At 45.9% G+C, this 27,568-nt stretch overlaps 1 protein-coding gene across 5 annotated transcripts in view; it reads left to right on the top strand.

The window, feature by feature from the left end:
• Positions 1-1,464: 1,464 nt before the first annotated feature.
• The window catches only part of PPP4R1 (protein phosphatase 4 regulatory subunit 1), a 48,645-nt gene continuing 22,541 nt past the window's right edge, over positions 1,465-27,568 (top strand). For 3 of the 5 annotated variants that reach the window (XM_027525665.1, XM_027525664.1, XM_027525663.1), the window contains exons 1-6: positions 1,465-1,555; positions 1,648-1,692; positions 20,356-20,491; positions 21,313-21,419; positions 24,992-25,134; positions 25,582-25,728. In XM_027525665.1, the coding sequence (XP_027381466.1) occupies positions 1,549-1,555; positions 1,648-1,692; positions 20,356-20,491; positions 21,313-21,419; positions 24,992-25,134; positions 25,582-25,728 (585 nt within the window). In that variant the 5' untranslated portion in view covers positions 1,465-1,548. The remainder of the gene's footprint in view (positions 1,556-1,647; positions 1,693-20,355; positions 20,492-21,312; positions 21,420-24,991; positions 25,135-25,581; positions 25,729-27,568) is intronic. The other 2 variants (XM_027525668.1, XM_027525667.1) reach the window with 1 other exon arrangement.

Here is a 27,568-nt window from a genome sequence, read left to right as displayed (position 1 = left end):
TTCTAACTCCTTGTCATTTTGAGAGTGAGTATCAGCTGAATTCACATAAGAGTGTTCTGCAAGGAAGGAGAGAACTAGATGGTGGCCATTTGGCTTTTAGTTTTAATTATTTTGTTAAACTAGACACACTAGAAAACTAGACACTAGAGTTAGAGATGCTATTCCAGTTTTTCTCACTCTCAGAAAACATTAATAATACATACTATGGAATGCATGCTTCCCCAGTGGTTCAGACGGTAAAGAATCCGTAAAGAATCCGCCTGCAATGCAGGAGACCTGGGTTTGATTCCTGGGTTGGGAAGATCCCCTGGAGAAGAGAAGGAGGAACCCACTCCAGTATTCTGGCCTGGAGATTTCCATGGACAGAGGACCCTGGCAGGCTACAGTCCATGGGGTTGCAAAGAGTCGGGTCAGGACTGAGCGACTTTGACTTCATGAAATCCTCATTGCAACCTGTAACATCTGAGAGAGAAGTATTTTGAATAGCTACGTGGGACCCATTTTATTATCCAGAATTACGTATTTCAGAGGCTCTGACTCTTTCACGGCATTAAATGTAATACACTGTCCTTGGTTAAGATCATCGTGCAGACCATTTGGAATTCCGTCTCCTCCCCCGAGGCCAGACCCCCCAAAGTGGCATCACTTACACACGTCCCTGTGTAATGGTCATTCAGGACATGACCATCCTGGAGGCCTTGGGGGACCGGGAGGTGGGCTTGAGTCCTGGACAGAGGCCAGTGGGCCAGGGAACTGGGGCTGGGCCCCAACTCCATACTGGGCGGTTGCGTGCATCCCTGAGCACTTGTGGAAAGTAACAGAACGCGTGCTGCAAATTTCAGCCCAGCGCCTCGAGTGCTACCACAATTATTCAAATTATTTACAGACAAAAGCTAAGGCGAGGCGCCGTTCCCCGGCACCTGCGGGATGCCCAGTACTCGGTGCTCGGTTCCTGTCGTTCTTCCTTAGTCCCAACGATCCCGGGGGCGAGGTTCGTTGGTCCTCCTGCAACCGGGCCGCACGCCCACCGCCGGGCCGGGGTCAGCGCGGGAGCGGGCCGTCCCCGCGGCTTTGTTCGCCGCACCCGGCGGCCGGCGCGGAGGCGGCGCTTCACGCCCGGAGGTGGCCCCGGCGCGCGGCCGAGCAGACGGGCGGGCAGGTGCCGGGACCGGGGCCCGCGGGCCGACGGGCGGCGCCAGTGACCCAACAAAGCGCGCGGGAGGCCCCGCCCGGCGAGCCCGGCACACGGCGCGGAGCCCCGGCTATGGCGACAGTAGCAGCCGCGCCTCGGACTCGGCTCACCAAGGGGCCGGCCGAGCCGAGAGCGCGCCGGCGGGCGGAGCGAGCGAGGCGGGAGGCGGAGCGGCGCGCAGGTGGGCGGGGCGGGCCGGGTCCGCCCGGCGTCCGGAGCCGCCCCCGGCCCGCCGCCCTCGGCCCGCCCCGCGCGTCCCCGCGGCACCGCCCCCCGCGCGCGTCCACCGGCCGCCGCGCGCGCCGCCCCTGGAGCCCCGGGTCCCCGGGCGACGGCGGAGGAGGGGGCGCCGCAAGATGGCGGGTACGGGCCCCGCGGCGGGCGGCGGGCGGGGACGCGAGGGCGCGGGGCGGCGGGCGGCGGGCTCACGGCCTTTCTTGTCTCCCTCGGCGCAGACCTGTCGCTGCTGCAGGAGGACCTGCCGGAGGACGCGGACGGATGTGAGTGCCGGCCGGGCGGGCGGGAGGCAGGGCGCGGGCGGCGGGGAGCCCAGGCCTCGGCGGCTCGGGGCTGCCGTTCGGGCGGAGCCGCGGCGGCGGAAGCGGGAACGCGGCGGCTGGTCGGTGGAGCCGGGGCCGCGGCAGTCAGGGGTTGGGGCGCCGCCCGCCGCCCGGAGCCCTGCCGAGGCCGCCGGCCCGGGTCCGGAGCCCGGGCTGCGGGGTCCGGGGGGCCCGGGGCCGCGGAGGCGGAAGGGGCGGCCCAGGCGGGACAGGCCCGCAAGCATCGACCGCCTTTCTTCGGTGCAAAGGCTGGCGGCTCGGCCGGGCCTTCCCGCGCCTCCACGCCTGGCTTCCTGGGGACCGTGAAGTTTCCGAGTGGAGGAATCTTGTGCTTCAGGAAAAACAAAAAGTTTGACATTGTTCCCGGAGGAGCGTCGGGAAGGAGGCGTCCCGCTCGCATGCTCTGCTCCGGAGTCGGAAGGGAGCTGGGAGGCGGCTCCGGCGGGGGCGGCTTACGGGGACGTGGGGGTTCCGGGAACCGTGAGGTGGTCCGGACCGCCTCGGGGGTCCCCCGGGGGCTGTATCTGGGCGTCGCTCCTGTAGGTGCCGGGAGCTGATCCCTAGCGTTGTCTAATGTGGTTTCCTTGCCCAAATTAAGCTCAGTTTTTAAATTACTGGGTGTTTTGAGTGACGTGAGGGAAATTGACTCTTTATAAGGAGCTTTTAGAAAAAAATATTTCTAAAGTGAATGAACCATACGTAAACTCGTGTTTGGTGCAGTCTGGGTTTACGTGCTTTTTTTTTTTTTCTTCAGTAAAAAGGCTCCCTGTAGGCAGCGGTGCTCATGTAGTGAAGGCCGGCTCTTCCATCTCCTTTCGTGCTGTCCGCTAGGACGCGCGCACCTGCTGATAAGTTTCAGGTGTCGGTTACCGCAGCTCTGGGGCTCCTGCAGGGTTAGCGTTGGAGAGTTGACTAAGGACTGTCCCCATGCGGGGCCTTCTCAGGCGTGTGTTTAGGTCCAAGGCTTTTTCTCGGTGGAAGACGCCCCTCTGCAGCAGGTGTCGAGGACTGTCTCATTCATTTACTGTCACTTGGCTGCCCTGGGCAATCAAAGCCTATGAGATGAGCTGCAGTTTTCTCCTTCACCCTTAAGGAGCACGGTCTGGAAGGGGCAGCCCACCAGTATGGAACTCGGCCTGATTTCTTTAGGACTCTCCAGACTGCTGAGGGTAGAGCAGCAGGGGCGGTCACCCTCCGTGCCCCTCTAGCGGTTCCCAGGCAGCTTTGATGATGTAAGTGTGACAGTGAGGTGTCCGGGCATCCCAATACAGTCGTGGACACACTGGGCTTAGGAGCAGGACTGCTTAGTTCCAGCCTTGGCGTCCTCAGTTTGAGCAGACTGCAACTCACTTGAACTTCTCAGTGCCAAATGTGGTCATTTGTAAATAGGTGTAAAAAACGTTAGCTACCTTAGAGAGCTGTTAGAGCCTTTCATAAATTAATTCACACAAAACACTTAGAATAATACCTGGTAAATAGTGACTACGATGTGGTGGTGGTGTTATAAGGGAAGCTGGAAAGAAAGTGCAGGGAGGGGATACTGATGTTGAACATTACGCCACAGAATTTACATATTTACAGGTGCTGCTGGTGCTCTTAACTTTTTTAAGATCCTGTTTGTTCCCTCTGTGTGTGTTTTATTGAAGAACAGTTGATTTACAGTGCTGTCGAGTGTGTTTCAATTTAGGATAAAATGTTCGACCTTAGAAGGTACAGGTAGCTTGTTTGCATATTTATAGTTTGGTGGAAGTCTTTGCTGGAATAATTGCTTATTTTTCTTAGTGGCTGCAGTTTCTACAGGTGATGCCTTTACCCAGAATATTCAGGAACAAGCCATTTTGGAACCTACCTATGGCCAGTTAAAGGACCCCTCAGGGTCTGTTGTGAAGGGAGGGGGGCGGTGAGAGGGGAAGCCAGCCTTGGGGCCTTGGTCCAGGGTGAGATGGCTGGGGAGGAAATGGAGAGGCTGGGCATGTCCTGGACAAGGCAGTGGACCAGCGATGTTGGGGTGGAGGAGGTGGAGGTTGGGCTGCCTGCACAGTTGGACTATGTCTCCGAGCTAGGTCTTCTGCCCTGGGCAGTGCTGGCGGAGGCTGTCTTGGGGCTTGCCCCTTCAGCTGCACCAAGGGCTGAGTCAGCTGCTTGAGCTCCAGATTGTTGGTGGCCTTTCTAAGACTAAGACAGAAGAGAGTCAGTGCTGTTGTACAAGTAATGAGCCGCTGGGGAGCCCGGGGGAGGCCCCAGGTGAGATCCAGATCTTGAAAAGGGGCCATCACCGGATCCTGAGATGAGAGTCTCAGGCCGTTCATTGATTTGTTTCATTTTAAGCCTCTAGTCTCTGTGTAGAATCAGTAGAAACGTGAGTAGAATAGGAAAGGGTTGGTCAGAGATGGACTTAACTGATACTCTCGGAGGGGAAAAAACCCTAATGTGTGAAAAAGGGTGCCTTGTATGTACACCTCAAAGGGTCATAGAGAAGAGAGAGAAGTGGAGTCTGTTAGTTGTATGTGACCCTTGGCAATGCCATGAACTCTGGCTCGCCAAGGCTCCTCTGTCCGTGGTATTTTCCAGGCAAGAATACTGGAGTGGGTTGCCAGTTCTTTCTCCAGGGGATCTTTCCAATCCAGGGATCGAACCAGAATCTCCTGCATTGCAGGCAGACTCCTTATCAGCGGTAAATAAATAACATCTTTGTACGGTACTATTAAGTTTAGGAGAATAGCCCATTGAAAAACTCAGTTTGCTTAAAAGTGATACTTCCAGTACTTAACCGTCTGATGAGACGCACTTTGAATTTCAAAGAGAAAGCAGAGCGACTTCCAAGCTGGGTGAACCCTTTGTGTTCCTGGGATGATGGGTACCAGTGTGGAGTTACTGATAGACTCTCGGAGGAGGAGATTTTAAGTTTCTGTCATCAGTTCTTCACAGACGCAATCCTGGTGTACAGTTAAGTTGCTGGATTTCTAGGGTAGGTGAGATGGGACTTCAGATACAGTAGGATTTGATGAGTTAGTGTTTGTAAAAATAATTTCACTGAAGGAGTTTGATTAAAATTTAAATTTTGGTTCAAGTAATATGTTGAAGAATATTATTCTAAAAGAAAGATGACATCAGGTTAGTGGTTTCCAGTTGCTCTCGTACATGAGTTCTTCCTAGAATCGATGGGACTTGTAGACTCTGGTGTTCTGATACTAATAAATAAGTTAACTGATATGCATAGAAACTTAATGATTCTCTCAGGGGACAAAACTCCTCTAAGTACCAGCCAGAATTTAAGCCAAATCTCCTGATTCTAATATTTAGAGTATTTTTATATTAAAGACCATTTTTCCTTTAGATTCCTGAGTTTGCACCATCGAGCAGCCCCAGCTAGTATAGGCAGTTTGTTTGAACCTGTACTTAGAATAATACCCTCGAAGGTACATGTAGCATGCTGCCTAAGGTTTAATTTAACCTGGTAGGGAGGGGTGATTCGAATGAGGCTCATGCATAATACAGCTAATCTAGTCTTCGTGTTACTTTCTCTCAGCTATGACTAGCGCGCCTTGGATGGGCCTTGGAGCTGTGTTCTGGAATATGCCATAGCATGACTTTTTCCTGTTGAAGTTTTGGAATCCTGTTCCCCAATGCTGTTTTTCCGGTTTGAAGCAGTTAGTGATCGAACCAGGGCTGACGGGGTGTAACTACCCTGCCTCACTCCTTTCGGAGCCTCTGTGCCCACGGCTACTTAGGGAGACTGGGATTGATGAGCTTCTTGGGAGTCACACCGCCTGGGGAAGTTCCGAGTGTGTGTTCCCAGGTGGCCGGCCAGTGGGTCGCAAACCCCAAGGAAGGCGTCCTTGAAAACCGTAATGTTTAGAAGAGTTGTTAAATGGGGATTTGGGAGAGTGAGTCATGAGAGTTGTAGCATGTTTCGACTGCTACCAACAAGACTGGACAGGAGAAGTCTCTATTTGGAGATAATACAGTTGGTGTCCTAGAAAAGGGGCTTAAACATGGGGTTAGTGGCACCCATGCGCGTATGGAATCAGTTAATGATGCCTTGCATCATGATCCCGCTTGTGGAATTTCTCAAAGAAAGAGTCCTCTTGGGAGAGTCATCTTTGTCTTCTGTAACTACGCGTGTCGTGTCGGCCTCTTGGGCTGGTGGCTGCAGGATTAGGGGACCCAGACAGCTGAACGTGGGGATTTCTGTTTGTTCTTCTGCATGTGCCTTGTTTCTTCCTCTCATCCAAACAAAGGTGTTGTATTTGTTTATTGAACTGTCGTTACTTCACGACATGTGCCTTATATTTTGGAATTTCGGATTTCTCTCTCCTGATGACGGAGAATGTTTGCTGTCAGCTACAGGATACGGTGGGCAGTTCCTACCCTTGAATTGGGGGGTTGTTGGGCTTTGAAGTTGCATCTGAACATACAGCTGTTTTAATGTTTTGAGAGAAGAGCAGGTGACACATCCTTGCACCTTGGGGAAGGTGGTGGAAAGGCCCGCGCTCCCTGGAGCCTGTAAGAGGGGACTTGAGCACAGGCCCCCAGGCCACCTCCCCACAGTCCTCCCCTCCTGAGTTGGTCTTTTTAGACCCCTTCTCCCCAGACCTAGGGGCAGACTCGTTTTCCTGCCTGATTGGTACCAGTGTGGGTAGTCTTTGAGCATTTATCATGCTGTGCTTAGAGTTGAATGTAGGGTAAGAAGTACCGGGCATCGTAAAGCTCAGAGCCGACTCCAGCTGCAGCCGGGGACCTTCACCCGCTGTATCACTGTCCATACCGTCTGGAGCGGGCACCTGCTTTCCTCAGCTGTGTTCTGTCTTCACAATGTTGCTGGGCTTTGGGCTGGCTCCGCCACGCTGCTCTGAGCACTCAGGAGCAAGTCTCTCTGTGGACATACCCGTTCCTTCTCTCGGGTATGTACCTGGGGGTGGTTTGGCTGCTGAACTTTATAAAAAGCTGCCAGCCCATTTTCTAGAGCGGCTGTGCAGTCTCCTCACCACTCCCCTCAGCCCCGGTGTGTGGGAGAACCCAGGTGCCCCGCACCCTCGCTGGTACTTCTTTGCAGTTTGAATTTGCATCTCTGTCAAGTCTGATAGTGCTCATTTTTTTCATGGCACTTTCAGCATCTGTCTTTTTTGGTGAAGTGTCTGTTCAGATCTTTTGCTCGTTTATTTATTGGGTTATTTGTTTTCTAAGTTTTGAGAGTTCTTTGTATATTCCAGACAGATCCTTTCTCAGATACGCGATTTGCAAATGCTATTTCCCATTCTTTGATTTTCCTTTCATTGTCCTAACAGTGTGTTTTGAAGAGCGGAAGTTTTGAATCTTGATGTTCAATGTATTATTTTTTCACAAATGCCCTTTATCAGGTTGAGAAAGTCCCCTGAGTCTCCTGAGACTTTTTTGGAAATTAGAATTGAATGTTGGATTTTTTCAGATGCTTGTTCTGCATTTATGATTTTTTCTGTAGTCTTTTAATATGATGAATTGCATTTTTTTAAAGTAAGTATGTTAATATTTTTAACGGGATATTTAAAAAATACACAAAAGCAAATGAACCATCATAAACCCACCACTCAGCTTTCACTTATCCACCCTCTAACACCTGAACTTTTGTGGGGGAGGCAGTAGAGTGCTTTAAGGTCATCCCAGGTGTCATTTATTATAACTGTAAATCTTTCACAAGTCTGATGTTCTAATCTGTGGACAGAATGACATCTAAGGGTGCAGTGAGGTGTGATAATTTATGAAAGTTTAAGTGGTTAAATTCTTAAGACATTTTCTTTGCATGTTCTACTGTAATAAAGCTCATCTGTATAACTACTAAATTCACTTTCATCTAAATACTGACTACTTGCTTGTTTGCTTGTTTTTATCTTGCTAATAAGCACATTTCGCTGTTTGGGGTCAGCCTCAATGGTAACAAGAATATTGTAAAACTTCATGTTTTAAATTGGTTTGCAGTATCATTCAGAGGATCACATGGACGTGAGTTGTGCTGTGTGTCTCCTGAGCCAGTGGTTCCAGGGTTATAGAAACCAGGAGCTAGAGGGCAGATTGTGTGTTCATTCTTTTCATGTCAAGCATGAAAAAGTGTAGACCCAAGCTCTTGCAGATAGAGATGGTGTGGAGGCAGACTTTGTTGTCTTTCAGTCGATAAGTCGCGTCCCACTCTTTGCGACCCCATGGACTGCTGCGCGCCAGGCTCCCCTGTCCTTCACTGTCTCCCGGAGTTTGCTCAGATTCATGTCCATTGAGTCCATGATGCCATCCAACCATCTCATCTTCTGTCGCCCCCTTCTCCTCCTACCCGCAATCTTTCCCAGCATCAGGGTCTTTTCCAGTGAGTCAGCTCTTCACATCAGGTGGCCAGAGTATTGGAGCTTCAGCTACAATTCAGACCTTGTAGGTTTTAAAAGTTCTTTTCCTAAATATCATCTAACATAGCTGTTTAATTTTTTTTTTTTAACGTAGAGCTGATGAGCAATGTTGTGATAGTTTCTGGTACATAGCAAAGGGGCTCAGCCATACACATGTCCATTCTCCCCCAAACTCCCCTCCCATCCAAGCTGCCTCATAACACTGACATAGCTCTTTAACTTGCTGCAGAAGGGAGGTGGGAGAAATTTCTGGATTTTGTTCATTTTTAAAATCACCACGTATTGTCGTATTGTGTGTTGGGCATTGTGGTGTAACCTTGCTGACACTCCACCTGTGAGGTGTGTAGCCCCACAAATTATTAACCATGGAAGTGGCACCTGATGAGGCTCATCTGAACAGTTAAGTGATTTGCTCAGTCACCTGCCTTGACAGTGTTAGGGCCCATCTACAGCTGGCCGACAGTCTTTTTTTTTTTTTTCTTTGTCACAGGGCAGTTGTATCTTGCTTTCAATCACCAAATGCCTTTTTTTCTTTTCTTTATTTTCAGTGGAAGGATAATTAAAATATTGTCTTGGTTTCTGCTATACATCAACATGGATCAGGCATGGGTATACATGTCCCCTCCCTCTTGAACCTCCTTCCCACCTCCTGCCCCATCCCACCCCACTAAGTTGTCACAGAGCACCAGTTTGAGTGCCCTGAGTCATATAGCAAATTCCCACTGGCTATCTGTTTTACATGTGTTCGTGTATATATTTCCATGCTACTCTCCATTCACCACCCCCCATCTTCCTAAACCCCGACAGTCTTTATTATTGTGTTACTCCTTATTACTGTACCTTTCCTGCCTGCCAGCTGTGACTGCCCTTCATTTATCACTAATTTAGGTCGTCTGCCCTCCTGAAGGTTCTGGAGGATGTGAAGGTCATAGCACGTTCCAAGTATTTGGTGGGTAAAATCATTTTTGTCCAAGTAGCACCTGTCTGTCATGGGCATATTGGAGGCACAGTATACCCTTTTTCTTTGTATTTTAACCCACTCGTGTGTAAGGGAGCCAGTCGTTGGAGCAGAGGTGGGAAGAGTGCTGTGTGATCTGATGTGTCTGGTTATCAAAGCGATCAGTCCAAACTCTTGTGGCTGGATTTATATTGAAATTTGTACACAGCTTGGAAGTTGTATTCAGAGTCAGATTTGATATAAATTATTTTTACATTTACATCTATCAAGTTAGTTTTTGGTGGAAATAAACTTCAAGACTCAGGTAGATTCAGCGCTTCATTTCTGGGGGTTGGTGGCAGTCTGGCCCTGGATTAGCTCGACTTTTGCATTTGGATTACATACAGAAAAAAAGTATCACTAATCGAGTAATTGGGTTAGCACGACTGCAGGTGACACGTTTGCTCCTGGAGGAACAAACCCCCATCTATAACGTATGCGAGTCCACCCCTGCGAGCCCTCCGAGTGCCACGTCTCTGACCTGCAGATGCTGCACAGACAGCGAGGTTTTGGTACCTAATTGGAGAGCAGGTAGACACGCCCCTGCCTCTTTTATGTGCATACCTTAGGGAAATGTTTTTTTGAAATATTCATAGATTGAACTTTAGCTCAGTGTTGTCGTTGAGTCATGTCCGACTCTTTGCCACCCCACGGACTGCAGCACCCCAGGCTTCCCTGTCCATCACCATCTCCTGGAGCTTGCTCAAACTCATGTCCATTGAGTCGGTGATACCATCCAACCATTTCATCCTCTGTTGTCCCCTTCTCCTCCTGCCTTCAGTCTTTCCCAGCACAGGGTCTTTTCCAGAGAATCGGCTCTTCACATCATGTGGCCAAAGTATTGGAGCTTCAGCATCATTCCTTCCAGTCAATATTCAGGATTGATTTTAGCACATTATTCCAGCTTAAATTCAATTGTTAAATTAAATATGCTCTAGGACAGATTTATTCTTAGGAGTAAAGATCATTTCTAAGAACTTTAATATTCGAAGAAAAGATTTCTGATAAGCATTATAGTGTCAGAAATTGAAACTGGATATAGCAGGTGCTCAAGGAGCTACATCTGGAGCCTTTAATTCTTCACCCATCGCAGAGCACCCACCACACCGTAGGACTTCAGTATACACTTGCTGAGATAAATCGTGGTTTTTCTGGTCAAGCTGAATAAGGCCTAAAGCTAACTTGCACTAAAATAATGAAATGGTTTATTTTTAAATCAATTACTTGTTACTTTGAGAACTTTCAGATTTACACAAAAGTTGCACAGATGTCACAGATAATTCCTCACCTTTAAGTGAGGAATTAACTGAGTTAATTCCTTAACTCTTCACCTCCATTCAGCATTGTTAAAAGAGCAATTTGCTCTTCTTTTTCTCTCTACAGTTGTAATTAGATACACAACTTTAATATATACTTAACCTTCTTTGTTGCATCTTTTAAGATGAAGTTGTCTCAGTTCAGTTCAGTTGTTCAGTCGTGTCTGACTCTTTGCAACCCCATGAATCGCAGCACGACAGGCCTCCCTGTCCATCACCAGCTCACAGAGTTCACCCATGTCTAGACCTAATCATTAGGCTGTATCTCCTGAGAGCAAGGCCAGGCTCCTCTGACAGCAAGTTCAGAAAGAGTAACTTTGACACTGATCAGTTATGTAATATGTAGTTCATTGTCGGATCTCACCAGTCGTCCAATAATACTAGTTACAGCAACTGTCTTGCCTTCCAGGCCCCTGTGCTGCGATTAGTTGTCTTGTCTCTTTAATTTGGAAAAAATTCTCAGCCTTTATCATTCATTATAGAGAGTTTTGAGGAGTCAACTTGGTTTTCTGTTTCCTCATGATTTAATTCAGGTTTTGCTTGCTTCTTCCTCCCTCCCTCCCCTTCCAGGGATGCTATGTTAAGTAATTCCCTGGTTTTCCCAGTGCTTGTCTCAGAAGGCACCCGATGTCAGTTCTCTGCTCTCAGTTAAAATGTGATGCCTGCCAGCTTTCTCTACTTTAAGATTCTTTCCTTTTCCTTGTGTTGCTGGTAAGGGCAGTGATTTGACTCCAGGGATTTTCCATTCCCAGGCAAGCTGTACACACCTCTTGGCATTAGTGTGTGTTGATGACTCTCACCTGAATCAGTTACGTTTCCTCGCTAGCTTCCTGCTTTTCAGAAGATTTTCCCCTTCCTCTCTGTCTATTTGTTAAAATGTGTAAAACCCCAAATGTTAAGGTAGCTCTTATAAAAATGATTAAATCTGTATGGTTTGTCTTGTTATATATATGGTTTGTCTTGTATATCCATTTTCTGATATAAAGGACTTGGGAAACAACAAAATTGGGCAAGTTTATTGTGGCCTTAGCATTATCAAGGGGAAGATGGAAGGGGAACAGACCATTGGCTTTTTCCTGTTTTAGCAGCTCTTCCTAGAGGCTGTGTGGGGATAGAAGGATGTGTTTGATGAAGCTTGGAGAAAGTTAGGGTGTATACAGGTATCAGCTGTCTCAGGTGCCAAGCTTCTCAGAGGTGCTGATAGGCTAATGATGTTGGGAATGTGTGTGGGGGGGCGGGGTAAAGTGCTCTTAAAGGACCCTTGTCCCCTCACGGGTGTCCGGACCACCTCCTCATGAACAGTTGAGTGAACAGGCATTCTTCAGGAGCATGAGACTCCATTATCTGAGTTTGTTTGTTAACAAAAAGATTAGCAAACAGGCTTTGTCTTCTGGGACTTTATCTGTGTTTGGTTTGGAGGGCAAAAGGAAAAAAGAGGAAATGAAACACTGCAACTGCTGGCGGAGAAAAGCACTGGCGCCCCCAAGACTGGGGGCAGTTCATGGGAGGAAGAGATCTTTATCAGAAGGAGTAGGAAGTACTTCCTGGATGGTATCTGTGAGTAGGTGAGTTTCAACTGCGATGAGGAAAAAGAGGGCAGATGAGGAGCAGCTCAGGAGGGTAGAGCTTGTGGCACCTGCAGGAAAGAGCCCCCAGCGTGGGCTGTGGGGGGTGGGGTGCATCCAGGTGGGTGGGGGAGGGGAGGCCGGGTAGCCTGGTTAGAATGAGGAGACGAGTAGACAGTTGAGCATTGTGATGGTGGAGGGCAGTGGTCTTCACACTTAACTACTGGATATCTTCTAAAAATAATTTAGAAAACTCACATTTTTTAAGTTTAAAGGTATTTTCAAAATGAAACTGTCATATCACTGTTAAAAATGGAATTTAAATAATATAGCACTTACATACACTATTAGCCATTTTCAAAATCCAAGAATAAACTCTTCAAATTGCGGATTTTCCATTGTTCTTTGATCTATTTCCTTAACAAAATTTTACCTTAATATATTTTTATGCTTGAAAGTTTTATTACCCTGTCACATTTTTTTGGCACCAAAGATATAAGGAAAAATTTAAATTTTTAATTTCCTGTGGGCATAAAAATCTTTAAAACTTTGTTTTTGTTATTAATAGTTGATCCACCAGAATGTATTACAAATTATAATAAACACTTGGTAAACAAAATTTTATTGAATAAGCGTCTCAATAAAGTGGAACTTTTAAAAAATAACTTATGTATTCATGGGTGAATATAATTTATTGCTTGAATGAAACTATATTTAGCATAAGTTTTACTTTTGATTTTCAGAGCTGTAAGCACAGAGAAATTTTGTTGATGTAGATAAATGGATGGAAAGAGTTTCGCTAGTAGTGCCACTAATTTTCTTGAATTTCTTCCAACTTACATGTCAAAAATCTGAAAATTATTTTTAATGAGCTATCAATCATTCAGTTATTTTTAAAGTAAAGGATTGTGGAACAAATACCTGACTTGTGAAAGTAGATATTGCAGCCTTCAGAGAGGTGGTATCTTAATGCTTTCATCCATGTGTCAGAGGGTTGCAGTGGAGGGTTTTTGCTTGGGGGCCATGCAGTCTTGAGCTCAGGGAGGTGGGAGATTGTGGATGGGAACACCGTGGGTCCACACCCTCGGTGCATATCTGTGATGGAGCATTCCTGGAAATAGGTCTAGAATAGCCCTTAAAGTTACCTGCTTGCCTTGCTCCTCGGGAAAACTTCATGTACCTCGCGTGTATGTGTGCTCAGTCGCTTCAGTAGTGTCCGACTCTTTGTGACCACGTGGACTGTAGCCTGCCAGGCTTCTCTGTCCGTGGGATTCTCCAGGCAAGAATACTGGAGTGGGTTGCCATTTCCTTCTCCAGAGAATCTTCCCGACCCAGGGATCGAACCCATGTCTTTTAAGTCTGCTGCATTGGCAGGCAGGTTCTTTACCACTAGTGCCACCTGGGAAGCCCTCTTTCACCTTACGGGGTTCAGATACCTCAGTCTGTTCGAGGCAGACGGTATCAGAGCCTCTGGGTTAGGGTATTGGAAACTGAGAGGTATGGGAATACAGAAGACTTTTTAGAAGTCGAATTCACAGTTCTTAGCGACCGATTAGATAATGGGGGCAGGAAAGGGGCTTTGAAAAGCACCTGCAGGCCTCATGCCTGAGAACTCAGGTTCCTGGGGAAGTTCATTAGCGAGTCTGCAGGAGAAGCTGGTTTTGTATAAGACTAATTTGGACAGTTGGGTTTTCAGAAAACACATGACATGGAGGCGGAGACCCTGAAGGACCTACAGCCCTGGACACGGGGATCAGAACAGGAGAACGTTGGGGTCCTCTGCATTGCGAGTGTGGTTGAAGCTGCGGGTTATCCAGGGGAGGAGAGGCGTGTGTGTGAACAGCATCCGTATGAGGACAGAGTAGGGGGAGAGAAACCACTTACACAAAAGGTTGTGAAAGAAGCAAGGATGGTCTAGGAAGGTGGGAAATACTCAAGGTGGAGTACGTACTCCCAGAGAATCTAAGAACTAAAGAGGAGGCTGTCGGGATGAGGGATGTTGAGTCCTGCCCCCAGGCCGCAGGTGGGAGGCCTCGCCCCAAGGCCACAGAATCAGAGCCCAGAAGCAAGGTCACCTTCAAGCTGGCTGAGCCTCTTTGTAACTGTTGCCAAAAGCCCCTGATGATCACCAACAAAACTTCCTGACTCCCAGCTAGGCAAAGATGCCCACTCCAGTGAACAGCCTACAGTGCCCCCAACCAATCATCTAATGCCAGCCTTTCAGCAGGGATTTTCTTTGTCTTCAGGCTCTGGTGCTCTCAGAATACCCTGAGCTTTGCTTCTTTCCAAATGAAAAAGATGGTTTTAATTAACAATTGATCATTTAAAATCACATTTAAATCACTTATTCATATAGTTGAATATGCCCACTGCTCACAGGAGGTAATGGTTGAATTTAACTATGTTGTTGCTTAGAAAATCTCATAGGCAGGTTTTCCAGCCAGGTAGGAAGATTTTGCAAAGTCTTTGAAATGTAGAAGGCCTGGTTGATCCAGGCCCCTCCACTTCCTCCCGCCTCACTTCTGTGTGAACCCTGTGCCCTGAAGGTCTTCTCATCTGTCTTGATGTGACTTGGTTTTCCTTGACACCCTGTCCCCAGGCTTCTTGGCTTAGGCCACTCTTCCACCCTCTGTCCTGTGGGGCAGCCCCGTGTCCTCCCAGGACTTGTTCTCCGGGCACACCTAGCAGTGTAAAGTGAGGAGGACGTTGTGTGTGTGTTCTTTGTAGCATGTTTTTGTCCGTGTCTGTGCACACCTGTGCTCATAGACACTTCTGTGTGTACACACTCTGTTTAGGTTTTGTATCTGTGTTCTCTGTTGAGTGCCTGACACTCAAAGTAAACAGGAGACAGCGTCCTGCTTACTGGTTGAATGAGATGAGTGAAGACATTTAAAACTCAGGGAAACCATGCTGAGGTTGTCTCAGAAACATGTGAATTGTAGCTTTGAGGGAATATTGATGTCCTAGCTTGACACTCGGAGAAGGCAATGGCACCCTACTCTAGTACTCTTGCCTGGAAAATCCCATGGACGGAGGAGCCTGGTAGGCTGTAGTCCATGGGGTCACTGAGAGTCGGACACGACTGAACGACTCTCTTCACTTTCCTGCATTGGAGAAGGAAATGGCAGCCCACTCCAGTGTTCTTCCCTGGAGAATCCCAGGGATGGGGGAGCCTGGTGGGCTTCTGTCTATGGGGTCGCACAGAGTCGGACACGACTGAAGCAACTTAGCAGCAGCAGCAGCTTGACACTGTGTTAGGTGCATGATAGATGTTATCTTTGTGTGTCTGAAAGTCTTGACAACAAACACGTGTTTGTGTGAGGAAATGCAGCCAAGTTGTGAATGACCTGCACAAGTTCACAGGCAGAGTTCACGAGGAGCAGGACCTGAGATTTGGACTCAGATTTGTCTTAACTTTTAAGAGCCTCTGTCCTTGTCACATCACTCTCGCTGTAACCATGTAGGGACTAATCATCTTTAACATTTCAAATGGGTCAAGCTTTAAAATTTTTAAGTTTTAAGACGTCATTTTCCTTGAATTTAAAAACGGCTGGAAGTTGGGTGTTGGTTCCTGTGGTTTGGGTTTCTGCTGGTGCCCGAGTGGGGCCGGAGCAGACGGAGCCTTCCTGACCTGCAGGGGTGTCGACGGCCACCTCTGCTGTGTGGCCCCTTAGATTCACACACGGGGAGCGATTCACTTTTATAAGTAACAAGATGAAGGCCCTTGTCTTAGCGCTTCTTTCTCTTGCCCCCCCATTCCTGGATGTTCTCTTTGTTTACACTGTAACACATTTGATTCTGGTCTGATTTGAACTAGAAGGATCTGTTGACTCTGACTTGAGGCAAGATGCACTAACGCTTAAGGATAGGGCTTCAGTTCATATCCGAGGTTTCTTTTCCCGTAAGGAATTCTGTTAGAATTCACTAAGAAACGCAAGTTTTTGTTGACACTTGTATCATTTAGCTTCTTCATGGAAGCTTTATTTTATAATTAAATATTAAATTTTGAGAAATGAAGGTTTCCCGCACAAGTGTAGGAATTCTGCCTCATGTTGACCATTCAGGTCATCATTTTTCCTTTCCACGCTGGTCCCCTTTCAGCTGCCCAGGACGGGTTTACAGGGGAAGAGGAGCCTTGGGATTTGGGGAGTATAGATACAGTTTGAAAAACCATTTCAGAATGATCATTGTTTTCATTGCTTTTCAGTCATTTTGAAATTTCAAATGACATTAAAAGCCAACATGATTTTTTCACTTCATCAGTGGAGGAAGTTGGATGTTTAAAGCAGTGAGCACTGTAAGGGGCTATTACTGTGTAATGTCCAAGAATCCAGAATCAAGTAAGTGATCCAGAAAGGAGGGGCAGCCTTGGAGCACAGGTCAGGCAATGAAAGATCCTTCTCCTCTCCTGAGATGCTCCTTGTCTGTTTTGTCTGATGATTAAAACGGCCACTCTGGCTTTCTTGTGCTGTGTCATGTTTTATGTCTTTTTTTCTTAATCCTTTTCTTTTCAACCCATGGGTTGAAATTTGGACTTTAAAAATACATTTCCGATAGACAGACTGTAGTTGAGTAACATCTGTAGTTTTTACCTTGTTAGTAGTTTGTGATTCTCTACCTTTTGACTTATGTTTAGTCTATTTATAAGTAATGTAATTATTGATCTGATTGTGTATTTCTCTTCATGTCTTTTTTTCTCTTTTGCTCCTTTTGTGAGTTTCTTTGGGGATATTAACTCAGTATTTTTTAGTATTCTGTTTTAATTCCCAGTTGGCTTTCTAGCCATCCTTTCTTGCATGTTTCACATTGGAATTGGAAATATTAGTCGCACAGTTGTGTCTGACTCTTTGCAACCCCGTGGACTATAGCCCACTAAGCTCCTGTGTCCCTGGAATTCTCCAGGCAAGAATACTGGAGTGGGTAGCCATTCCCTTCTCCAGGGGATCTTCCTGACCCAGGGATTGAACCCAGGTTTCCTGCATTGGAGGCAGACTCTTTACTGTCTGAGCCAGGGCTCCTAAGGATTGTAATTGGCATCTTTAATCTACCATAATCTATTTAAAATTAACGTACTGCTTTGCATAAGCTATTCACAGTCCTGTAGCAGTATAGGTGCGTTCACGCTCTGTGTTCTGTCTTTTTTATCTAGGATGCTATTGACTGTACCGTCGTTTATGCTGTAGGATTTCTCTTTAGTGGTGAAAGCTTTATTGATTATCTGTGTGCTTCTCCTACTTGTCACCCGCGCAGGCGTTTGCAGGATGGCTAGGTAAAGACTGAAGTATGCAGTCTGTAGCCACAGTAATTAGATCATTGCTGCCTCCATAAAGAGGAGACCCAGAGCCACTTAGTCCAGTCAGGAGTTGATGAGGAAGTCCTGACCCTGGAGAGGATGTTCAGGCAGGGGGCGTCCACCAGCGCTGGCAGGAGGCTGCAGCGCTGGGGAGCGTACGTCTGCCCCAGCGCCCTGCTGGGGCACAGCACTCCCTTCCATGTAGAGACGATCCTCAACCATGATGTGAAGATAGGCAGAAATACAAGTGGAGGAAGAATATGGTTTGTTACCCTCTTGGTGTTTCTCAAATATAGTTGTTCAACAATCTGTGTTTAAGCCTGTTGGGGGTATTTATTAAAAACGATCGCTTCTGAGTCTCACTCCACACCTGCACAATCAGGGTCTGAGTATGAGATGTGGGGGGTCTGCCTTTTAGGGTGAGCTCTCCAGGCTTGTCCTAAACACAGCCATGCATGACTATCACAGTTCTGGCACTTTTCCCAACAGCCCCTGCCTTTTTAGGGACCAGAACCTGCAATGTTCATGTTTATCTTTAAGATTGACAGGTGTGCAACTGATGAAACAGTTTGGTCATAGTCATAGAATTCTAGAGCCTGCATAAAGGCACCTTCCAAGTCATGCCAGCCAACAATCCTAGAGGAGGAAACAGGCCAAATGATAGTGTCTGGGTGGTTTTACAACTGATTCATAACGCATGAGGTACTTTGCTGTAACTCGTAGATCAGAATAACCTGGTAAAGTCTTTCTGTGTGTAAGAAGATTCTGTGTTATTTTCAGTCCAGTTTGAGTGTCTGCCTTTTAATTGGGGGTGTTTAGAGTGTTTGCACTTACTGTGATTACTGATATGGTTTGATTTTCCTCTCATATTGCTGTTTCCTGTTTGTCCCATGTGTTTTTTCTTCCTTTAATCCTCTTTTTCGTCTGAGTATTTTCTGTGATTCCATTTAATGACATTTATTGGCTTACTTGCTGTATGTTTCAGGTGGGGTTTTTTGGTGTTTAATAGCTGCTGCAAAGTTTATAATTACTGTGATCCTCTGACTCATCCCCGTCGGGCTTCATGTGTGTGTATACAGTATGCCTCACTCTCTTTCTGCCTTTGTGATCTCTGACTCATCCCCGTCGGGCTTCATGTGTGTGTATACAGTATGCCTCACTCTCTTTCTGCCTTTGTGATCTCTGACTCATCCCCGTCGGGCTTCATGTGTGTGTATACAGTATGCCTCACTCTCTTTCTGCCTTTGTGCTGTTGTAATCATGTTTTGGGCTTCCCAGGTGGCTCAGTGGCAAAGAATCTGCCTGCCAGTGCTGCAGATGCAGGAGACCTGCGTCCAGCCCCTGGGTCAGGACGATCCCCTGGAGGAGGAAATGGCAACCCACTCCAATATTCTTGCCTGGAAAATTCTGTGGACAGAGGAGCCTGGTGGGCTACAGTCCATGTGGTCACAAAAGAGTCAGACACAACTTAGCAACTGAGTACATATAGTCATATATTTTACTTCTACACATATTATAAACTTCACAGTAAATTTTTTCTCTTTATTTTACAGTGCATAGTTTTTCCCTAAGCAATTATCTTTAAAGAGTGTGTTTTTTTTTTCCAAGAAGAAGAGGCGTTTGTGTTTGCCCACATATTCACCGTTTCTGATAGTCTTCATTCATTTGTGGTTCAGATTTCCATCTGGTGTAATTTTCTTTTTGCTTCAAGGACTTCCAGTATTTCTTGTAAGTTTGCTGATACTGATGCCTGTCAGCTTTTGTATGTCAGAAAAAGTCTTTATTTCACCTTTATGTTCAGTTCAGTTCAGTCACTCAGTCGTGTCCAACTCTTTGCGACCCATTAACCACAGCACGCCAGGCCTCCCTGTCCATCACCAACTCCTGGAGTTCACCCAAACCCATGTCCATTTAGTCGGCAATGCCATCCAACCATCTCATCCTCTGTCGTCCCCGTCTCCTCCTGCCCTCAATCTTTCCCAGCATCAGGGTCTTTTCAAATGAGTCAGCTCTTTGCATCAGGTGGCCAAAGTACTGGAGTCTCAGCTTCAACATCAGACCTACCAATGAACACCCAGGACTGATCTCCTTTAGGATGGACTGGTTGGATCTCTTTGCAGTCCAAGGGATTCTCAAGAGTCTTCTCCAACACCACAGTTCAAAAGCATCAATTCTTCGGCACTCAGCTTTCTTCTCAGTCCAACTCTCACATCCATACATGACCACTGGAAAAACCATAGCCTTGACTAGATGGACCTTTGTTGGCAAAGTAATGTCTCTGCTTTTTAATATGCTGTGTAGGTTGGTCATAACTTTCCTTCCAAGGAGTAAGCATAAAATCACCATCTGCAGTGATTTTGGAGCCCAGAAAAATAAAGTCAGCCACTGTTTCCACAGTTTCCCCATCTATTTGCCATGAAGTGATGGGACCGGATGCCATGATCTTAGTTTTCTGAATTTTGAGCTTTAAGCCAACCTTTTCACTTCTTTGACTTTCATCAAGAGGCTCTTTATGTTCAAGAGACATGAATTTCAAAGATGTCTGAATGATTTCTGTTTAATAGGTCTAGAGGTGTAGGTTGGCTTTTCCGCTTTCAATCCCTTCAGACCTGCTCTGCTGTCTCCGGCTTGTGTTCTTCCTGATGAGAAGGATGCTGTAGTTCTAGTCTTGGTTCTTCTCTATGTAGTGTGAGTTCTCTGACTGCCTGGCAGAATTAACTCTGTCGGTGTCTGACACTTCATTTATTTACACGTTGTCAGTGATCTGGTTGAACGTGTGGGTTCTCAGGTCTGTGGGATCACTCCTTTCTGGTCACTCTTGTTCGTTGGTCACACGACTGAGCATCTGCAGCCTCTGACCCCTGTGCTTCTTGGGGCGGTTAGAACGCACCCATCAAAGGAGGAGAGGAAGCCCCTCGTCATCCGTGGCCTCCGACCCAGCTTCTCCTGTGGCTGTTTGTCCTCCAGATGCAGTGAGGGGCGGGCTGACCTGTGCTGCCTGGGAGGCCCGGGCGCCTCTCCGTGCGCAGTTGTATGAGGAGTGTTCTCATGTCTCTGATAGTTGGTGTGGATGACTGCAGCTCAGAGTCTGATGTGATTGTTGTACCTTCAGCCCTGGACTTTGTCTCACAAGATGACATGCTGACGCCGCTGGGGAGACTGGACAAGTATGCTGCGAGTGAGAACGTATTTAACAGGTACGTGCACATGCTCTCCACTGGGGGAGGCGGGAGGGTGGCTTTTATTGCACGAATTTCAGTTCACAGAAGTACCCAGTTTAGAGCAGGTGTCACTGCCACGGGCAGTGAGAGTCACCCAGCTTCACTGCTGGTCACAGCTGTGGCCGCCCTTACACTCGTTACTCCTCTGTCCTGTAAGAAAACGCGCTCTTTCTTGGCTTTTTGGCAAAAAGCAACCAAAAAACCCCACTACTTTTTTGCTGTTAAGCATCATTTTGCCGTTCATGTGAAGTGGCTACTGAGGAATCTGTTATTCCTCCAGCAGGGGGCGGTGTGTCCCTGCCGTGGACCAGGTGCTAGCTGGCGGGGGCATGGGGCATGGCAGGGACGTGCGCTCTCTCTCCCCAGTTGCACTGTTTCTCCACCTGCAGCCCCCAGACCACCTGGGAAATTCCCAGTTTCTCTGGGAAATTGGAAAGTCTTTCTAGCATCTTCTGAGTGTATATGTATGAAACTTATTTAATCAAATATGTAAAGATAACATTTTATATAAAAAATGATACTTTTCCCCTATCTATGATAATTGAAGGTATTAACAATTACTTGAAACAAATTTTCAGTGACCTTAGGAATTTGTCTGATAAAGGTGAAACATTCTGATAAATGTTCAGTCTCATCTTAATTAAAATAAAATCCATACCAGCATTTGTCACTTAGAAAATTGTCACTTATAAGATGTGTTAAGAAAAACTTTTGAAATCTGTATGGATTCTGGCTTTCAAATTTTGAATATTAACTGTTGGATGCCACTGACCATGGTATAATCTTCTTCTGTGCAGACAGATGGTGGCCCGGAGTCTGCTGGACACGCTGAGGGAAGTGTGCGATGATGAAAGAGAGTGCATTGCCGTTCTGGAGAGAATCAGCAGATTAGCTGATGACTCAGGTGTGTGTTTACGCAGGGGAAGGTTTCTTTTATCAAATTTAAGTTTCTAAAAACTAATGAAAAACTTAAGTGTAACATGAGGTTTCTTGGAAATATTTCCTAAGTAAATTATCTAACCCAGGAGTAACAAGAAAATAAAAAACCTGTTACTAAGATCCAGACATTTTATATACCAGGCACATTTAGTTTGACTTTGGAAATTTTTCAGAAGAATCTAAGAACATTGTTTTGCATCATGTACATTCAGAATAACTCATTACTGTAATAAAAATTGTAAACTTTTTTTAATAAGTAAAAAGGGATGGAGTGGGGTGTAAAACTTTTTTGTCAAAAAATGCATTCTTACTTAAAAAATGTTATTCATTGTAAAACTAAAGCTGTTTGTCTCTGAAGTGCAGATAGGAGGAGAGTCTGCTTAAAAGGTAAACTTGTTTTGAGACTTAGAATACAGTTTATTACGTTTTTAAAAAATACTTTTCACTGAGGCAAAACATACATAAAATATACCATTTTAACCTAATATTGCTTTGAGCATATTCCTATATTTGATTTTAGAAACAATTCAGAAATAAAATTTTTTCTTAAATCCATGATCTCTTTATTGAAGTGGGTTATTTTTCCATTTCTGTCAAACTTTCTGGCATGTTAGCGTTCTCATCCTTTAATTTTTAGATGAGCTCATTTTTTGGTGAGCGTCTCTTTTTATGGGAATATGTTTACTGTTCACATTAGCCTTACTTAGATAGTTTCATTTTCCTGTAGAAAAAAAAGTTAGTAAGCTCGCTAATATTCTATTACTATCTCCTATGATGTTCTGTGTAATTGCTCATGTATATGCCTGTTCCAAAGTGGTTTTAGGCGAGTGTCATCGCTGGCACCCACTCCAGTACTCTTGCCTGGAAAATCCATGCACAGAGGAGCCTGGTAGGCTGCAGTCCATGGGGTCGCTAAGAGTCGGACACGACTGAGCGACTTCACTTTCACTTTTCTCTTTCATGCATTGGAGAAGGAAATGGCAACCCACTCCAGTATTCTTGCCTGGACAATCCTAGGGACAGTGGAGCCTGGTGGGCTGCCAGACGTCTATGGGGTCACACAGAGTCGGACACGACTGAAGCAACTTAGCTTAGCTTCATCATTATTTTTACTTAAGTTTATTTTTGATTTGGCAGAGATAAACAATTTAACTTAAAATTTTGGTACTGTTGCATTCCATTGTATTTATTCCTTTCTTAGTAGAGACCTAAATATTTCTTAAGGCAGAATTTGTATTTCTTCTGCTTGTTTACCAACTGCACTGCTATTTTTTAATATGTGAAAGTGAAAGTGTTAGTTGCTCAGTCGTATCCGACCCTTTGCAACCCCATGGACTAGAGCCCGCCAGGCTCCTCTGTTCATGGAATTTCACAGGCAAGAATACTGGAGTGGCTAGCCATTCCCTTCTCCTGTATGTGTTCTAAAATGTATCTCAAGTTGTTGAGTTCCTGCTGAATATCTCTGCTGACATTTATACTTTGGATACGTGTAAACAGTATATACTCTATGCCAGGTTCTAGATTGAATGTTAGAGCCATTACCAAGATGAATAAGAATTCCTTTCATTAAATTAACAGTTGAGTGAGTGCAGCTGACGTACTAAGAGTAAGCCGTAACAGGGAGGATTGGGGCTGGCTTCCAACAGCTGGTGGCATCTGAGCTGGGTCTGATGGTACAGAGGGGAGAGGAAAGGAGAGGTGTAGGGGTCTGGGGAACTTAGGACACTGGCCCATTTGGTCAACAGTGGGTTTACTCATCCTGCAGTTTAGAAAAACTAGGCTTAAGCGAGGGGGCTGAGGGCTAGATTGTAAACATTTATACTGTTTTGGGCCTGAGAGTTCACACTGCTTGTGATTTGAAACAGTAATGCCGAGAGCGTTGACTTGAGGAGAAGCTGGGTTGGCAGGAAGGCCTACTGGGCAGCTCCTCTGACTGTTAGCAGTCGTCTGGGAGCAGTGTCAGGGTCAGAGGGTTGTCAGAGCCACGCTATCTCAGCCTCCTTGAGTTTGAGGGTTCTAGTCTCTCTGTCAGATGTCAGGAAGTTTTGGTCTTAATATTCTTAATGTTACGTTTCCTCTACCTCAGACTCCTATTTTTTTTAAGTTTTCTTTTGTCTAAGTAGATGTTTTATTGTTGATGTTCAGTTGCTCAGTCGTGTCTGGCTCTTTGTGACCCCATGGACTGCAGCACACCAGGCTTCCCTGTCCTTTACCATCTCCCAGAGCTTGCTCAAACTCATGTCTGTTGAGTCAGTGATGCCATCCAACCATCTCATCCTCTGTCGTCCCCTTCTCCTGCTCTCAATCTTTCCCAGCATCAGGGTCTTTTCAAATTAGTCAGTTCTTTGCATCAGATGTCCAGAGTATTGGAGTTTCAGCTTCAGTCCTTCCAATGAATATTCAGGACTGATTTCCTTTAGGATGGACTGGTTGGATCTCCTTGCAGTCCAAGGGACTCTCAAGAGTCTTCTCCAACACCACAGTTCAAAAGCATCAATTTTTCAGCGCTCAGCTTTCTTTATAGTCCAGCTCTCACATCCATACATGACGACTGGAAAAACCAGAGCTTTGACTATATGGACCTTTGTCAGCAAAATGTTTTATACATTTATACATGGTTCAAAATACAGAACTCCTGTTAGATACATCTTTTGTCCCTAATGAAGTCTTTGTAAAGTGAAATTAGCTGGTCTTCGTTTGGGGGTTTTATTTGCCTTGAAGGGCTTCCCACCTCAAGATTCAACTTTTTTTTTTGACCTTGCTCTACAGCTTACAAGATCTTATTTCCCCAATCAGGGATTGAACCTGTGCCCCTCTGCAGTGGAAGTGAGTACTCCTAATCTCTGGACCACCAGGAAAATCCCTTAAAATCTTGTCTTTTAGTGCTTTTGATCTTTTTTTTTTTTTTAATTTGGATCTCTGATTCACCTAGAATTTATATTGAGAGAGCAGTGTAGGAGTCTTACCTTTTTTCCTCATATAACCAGCTTGCTTTCTTACCGTTACTCAGGGGACAGTTGGTCTTTTTGAAATGCTGTCACATTTAAATTTGCCATATGCACTTGGGTCTTTTCAGATTTTTTTTCTTGTTATTTTTATTTTTTTTCCTTTTTTTCTTGTTATTTTTAATCTGTCGGTCCTTTAGCATTTGCTGACCCTCTATCATCATAGTTAAGTCTGACTACAAACTCTGCACTCGCTGGCTGCATTCAGGTGAGGAGCCAGTCCTTATAGCCTGTCTGGGGGCTCTGAGAGAGCAGAGTTTGTGGGTGATGCCGTATACAGTTGACCTGAACTCAGGTGGAAGTCCTCACAGGGAGTGACCGTAGGCTCCAGGCAGGCTCTGAAGACAGAATCTGGGAGGGGGTGACCTTGCCGTGTCTGTGAAGAGCATCACAGAGCGGAGCGCGTTCCCTGAGCACTCACAATGCCGGGAGGAGAGTCTGGGGCTCTTCTGGGGGCCCTCCTGACTGCCCGCCTGGCAAGAACCCTGTGCGGGGAGGACACATCCACTCAACCTTCCTGTTGTTCCCGCAGAGCCGACCGTGAGGGCAGAGCTGATGGAGCAGGTGCCTCACATTGCCTTGTTCTGCCAAGAAAACCGGCCAGCAATCCCGTACGCCTTTTCAAAGTACTTGCTGCCCATTGTGGTTCGCTATCTCGCAGATCAGAATAACCAGGTAGGAGGGCCCTGTCCACGTTCCCACAGAAATGTGTGCCATCTGGTGGTCTGCTTAGAGTGTTCCTTCCACTTAGACCTGGTCATTTGGTTTCTCAGAATGACAAAATGACATCTCAGAGAAGATGGGGAGAGCCTAGGAGATTGCCTTAGTGCCGCAACAGACAGCGCCAGTGGCTGCTGCTCATCTGCCACCCTTCCGGGCGGCCCCCAGAAGTTTGTCACAGGGAGACCTCTTTTCCAGGAGTGGCTTTTCTGTTCCCCTTGATCTGTTACGACACAGTCTGCCAAGTTCTGTCTTTGCAGAGCAGCCACCAGTTTTTGTCTGCAAAGTTGTGCCAGTTGTGAACCTTTGGTTGGATGAGGAGTCTCCACAGTTGTGAACTTCATGCCTTAGGGTTTCATCATACTGTGTGTGTGCCTCATTGATGTGTTTGTTTTTTCCCAGGTAAGAAAAACGAGCCAGGCAGCTTTGCTAGCCCTGCTGGAGCAGGAGCTGATCGAGCGCGTCGATGTGGAGACCAAGGTGTGCCCTGTCCTCGTGGAGCTGACAGCCCCCGACAGCAACGATGACGTGAAGACGGAGGCTGTGGCCGTAAGTAGAGCTCAGTTTTTCAGTTCAGGGAGGTGAACTAGTGTGTGACCATAGGAGGTGACGTTAGACACGATGCCATATTACTTGTGGTAGGGTGGGTACGTGTTGGGTATCAGAGTAGCCACGGGTCATGGAATTTGAAACATAAATGCTGGGCTCGGAGTGGACAGAGGCTTCGGAGGGCAGAGGTGTCTTTCCTGGAGGGCTTGTGCCGCGTGGAGCTCCTGGGATGATGATCCTTGCTAGGCTCAGAGAGGCCAGGATGCACGGCAAGAAAATAGTGAATCAGCTGTGAATTCATCTCATCAAAAGGAAAAAGTAAGATGGCAAAGATAGCCAGGATCCTTTTAAAAACGCTGTATTGAATGAAGACGCATTTGAGCTCCTTGAGTTGCTGTTGAGCACTTTTCTAGGCACTGTGAGTGCGCAGTAAGAAAAGAGAGTGATGCTGCCTGTTGCTCCTGTCCTTGATGGCATGCTCTTTGCAGGGAGGAATATATGATATGTTACAATTACTAGAAAAACACACAGATTAAGTCGTCATGCACATAATAAAGTCAAATATGGTGAGTTTTCTGGTTTTTGGACATGGTTAGCAAATAGTTTGATTACTTGAGAGCCATCTCAAGTTGGGCTTGAGTTACATGGGTAGTATGTTGTCATTCACATCTGTGTTTCCTCAGTTTATCATTCACATCTGTGGTTCCTCAGTTTAGAAAGTAAGAATTCTTAAAATAGAAAAGTGATCAATCCATCTGAAAACTAATTTAAATTATTTAGGTAGTGAGAATTTGCTGTTTAAACCTAATACAATGGCGTTTGTGTTGATATGAAATAAAATTACACTAGAAATAATTTAATAGTGCTTCTGGGTCTTTTGTAGGACGAATTATATTTTCTCTCTAGTGCCTTTCATTGGAAGTTCCATTATTTTATTTTTAGATACTTAGGTACCAGTTAATAATGAATTTAGATAGTTTCCAGTAATTGCATTTTTATTGGAGTGAAATTCACATAACATAAAATCAATCATGTTAAAGTTCACAATTGAGAAGCATTTAGTACATTCATTGTGTTGTATCACCTCTGTCAAGTTCCAAATCATAGATTTTTTTTTTTTAATTTCACAAACTTCTCAAGAAAAAAGAAATCGATTTTGGTGTAACTGTTGGTTTATATTGAGCAGAGTTTAACTTGCTGTGTTGTAATTTTTGATGTGATTGTGGAATAGTAAAACATTGTAATTATAACAGGGCTACACCCAGTGCTAGTGAGAAGCGTGTGCTCCTCTCACAAGTGGTTTGCGTTTATTCCGTTATGTTTTGCATTCCCTATCTTCCCGGTTGTTTTGTTTTGGGAATAATTCATCCTAAGAATTTAATTATGCCAGATTGGTGATGCTGTGTATCTTTGCATCATTAGCTCGGGCTTGGAGATGCCTGGAAACAGTCTGGAGTCAAGAAACCATGCTGCTTTAGGGGATGGGGGGTGTCAGTGTGCGCCCCCCCCCCACCCCACTCTGAGGGTCGTGGGTCTGATAGGGATGGGCCAGCCTGACTGACTGTGGGCACAGAGATCTCGCCATTTGTTTAGGTCTTTCCCTCATCTCCTCATTGTTTGGTAGTTTTCAATAGATCATGTATGTACTGTGTTAAATTTCATGTTTGTTTGTTTTTCATTATTGTGAATGTTATACATTTCCGGTTGTTCATTGATAATTTATAGAAATACATTTTTTTTTTTCATTCTGTCCTATGTCCTGCAAACCTCCTTAAGCTCACTTGTTTGTTGCAGTGGCTTCTTGGTAGGTTCCTCGCTGTGTGGTCTGTAGACAGTCATG

This window comes from Bos indicus x Bos taurus, chromosome 24 (genome assembly GCF_003369695.1).
Source record: "Bos indicus x Bos taurus breed Angus x Brahman F1 hybrid chromosome 24, Bos_hybrid_MaternalHap_v2.0, whole genome shotgun sequence".
Classification (NCBI taxonomy): domain Eukaryota; kingdom Metazoa; phylum Chordata; class Mammalia; order Artiodactyla; family Bovidae; genus Bos; species Bos indicus x Bos taurus.
Note: the sequence above shows the minus strand (reverse complement) of the source record. Positions and strands in the feature narration are given on the sequence as shown.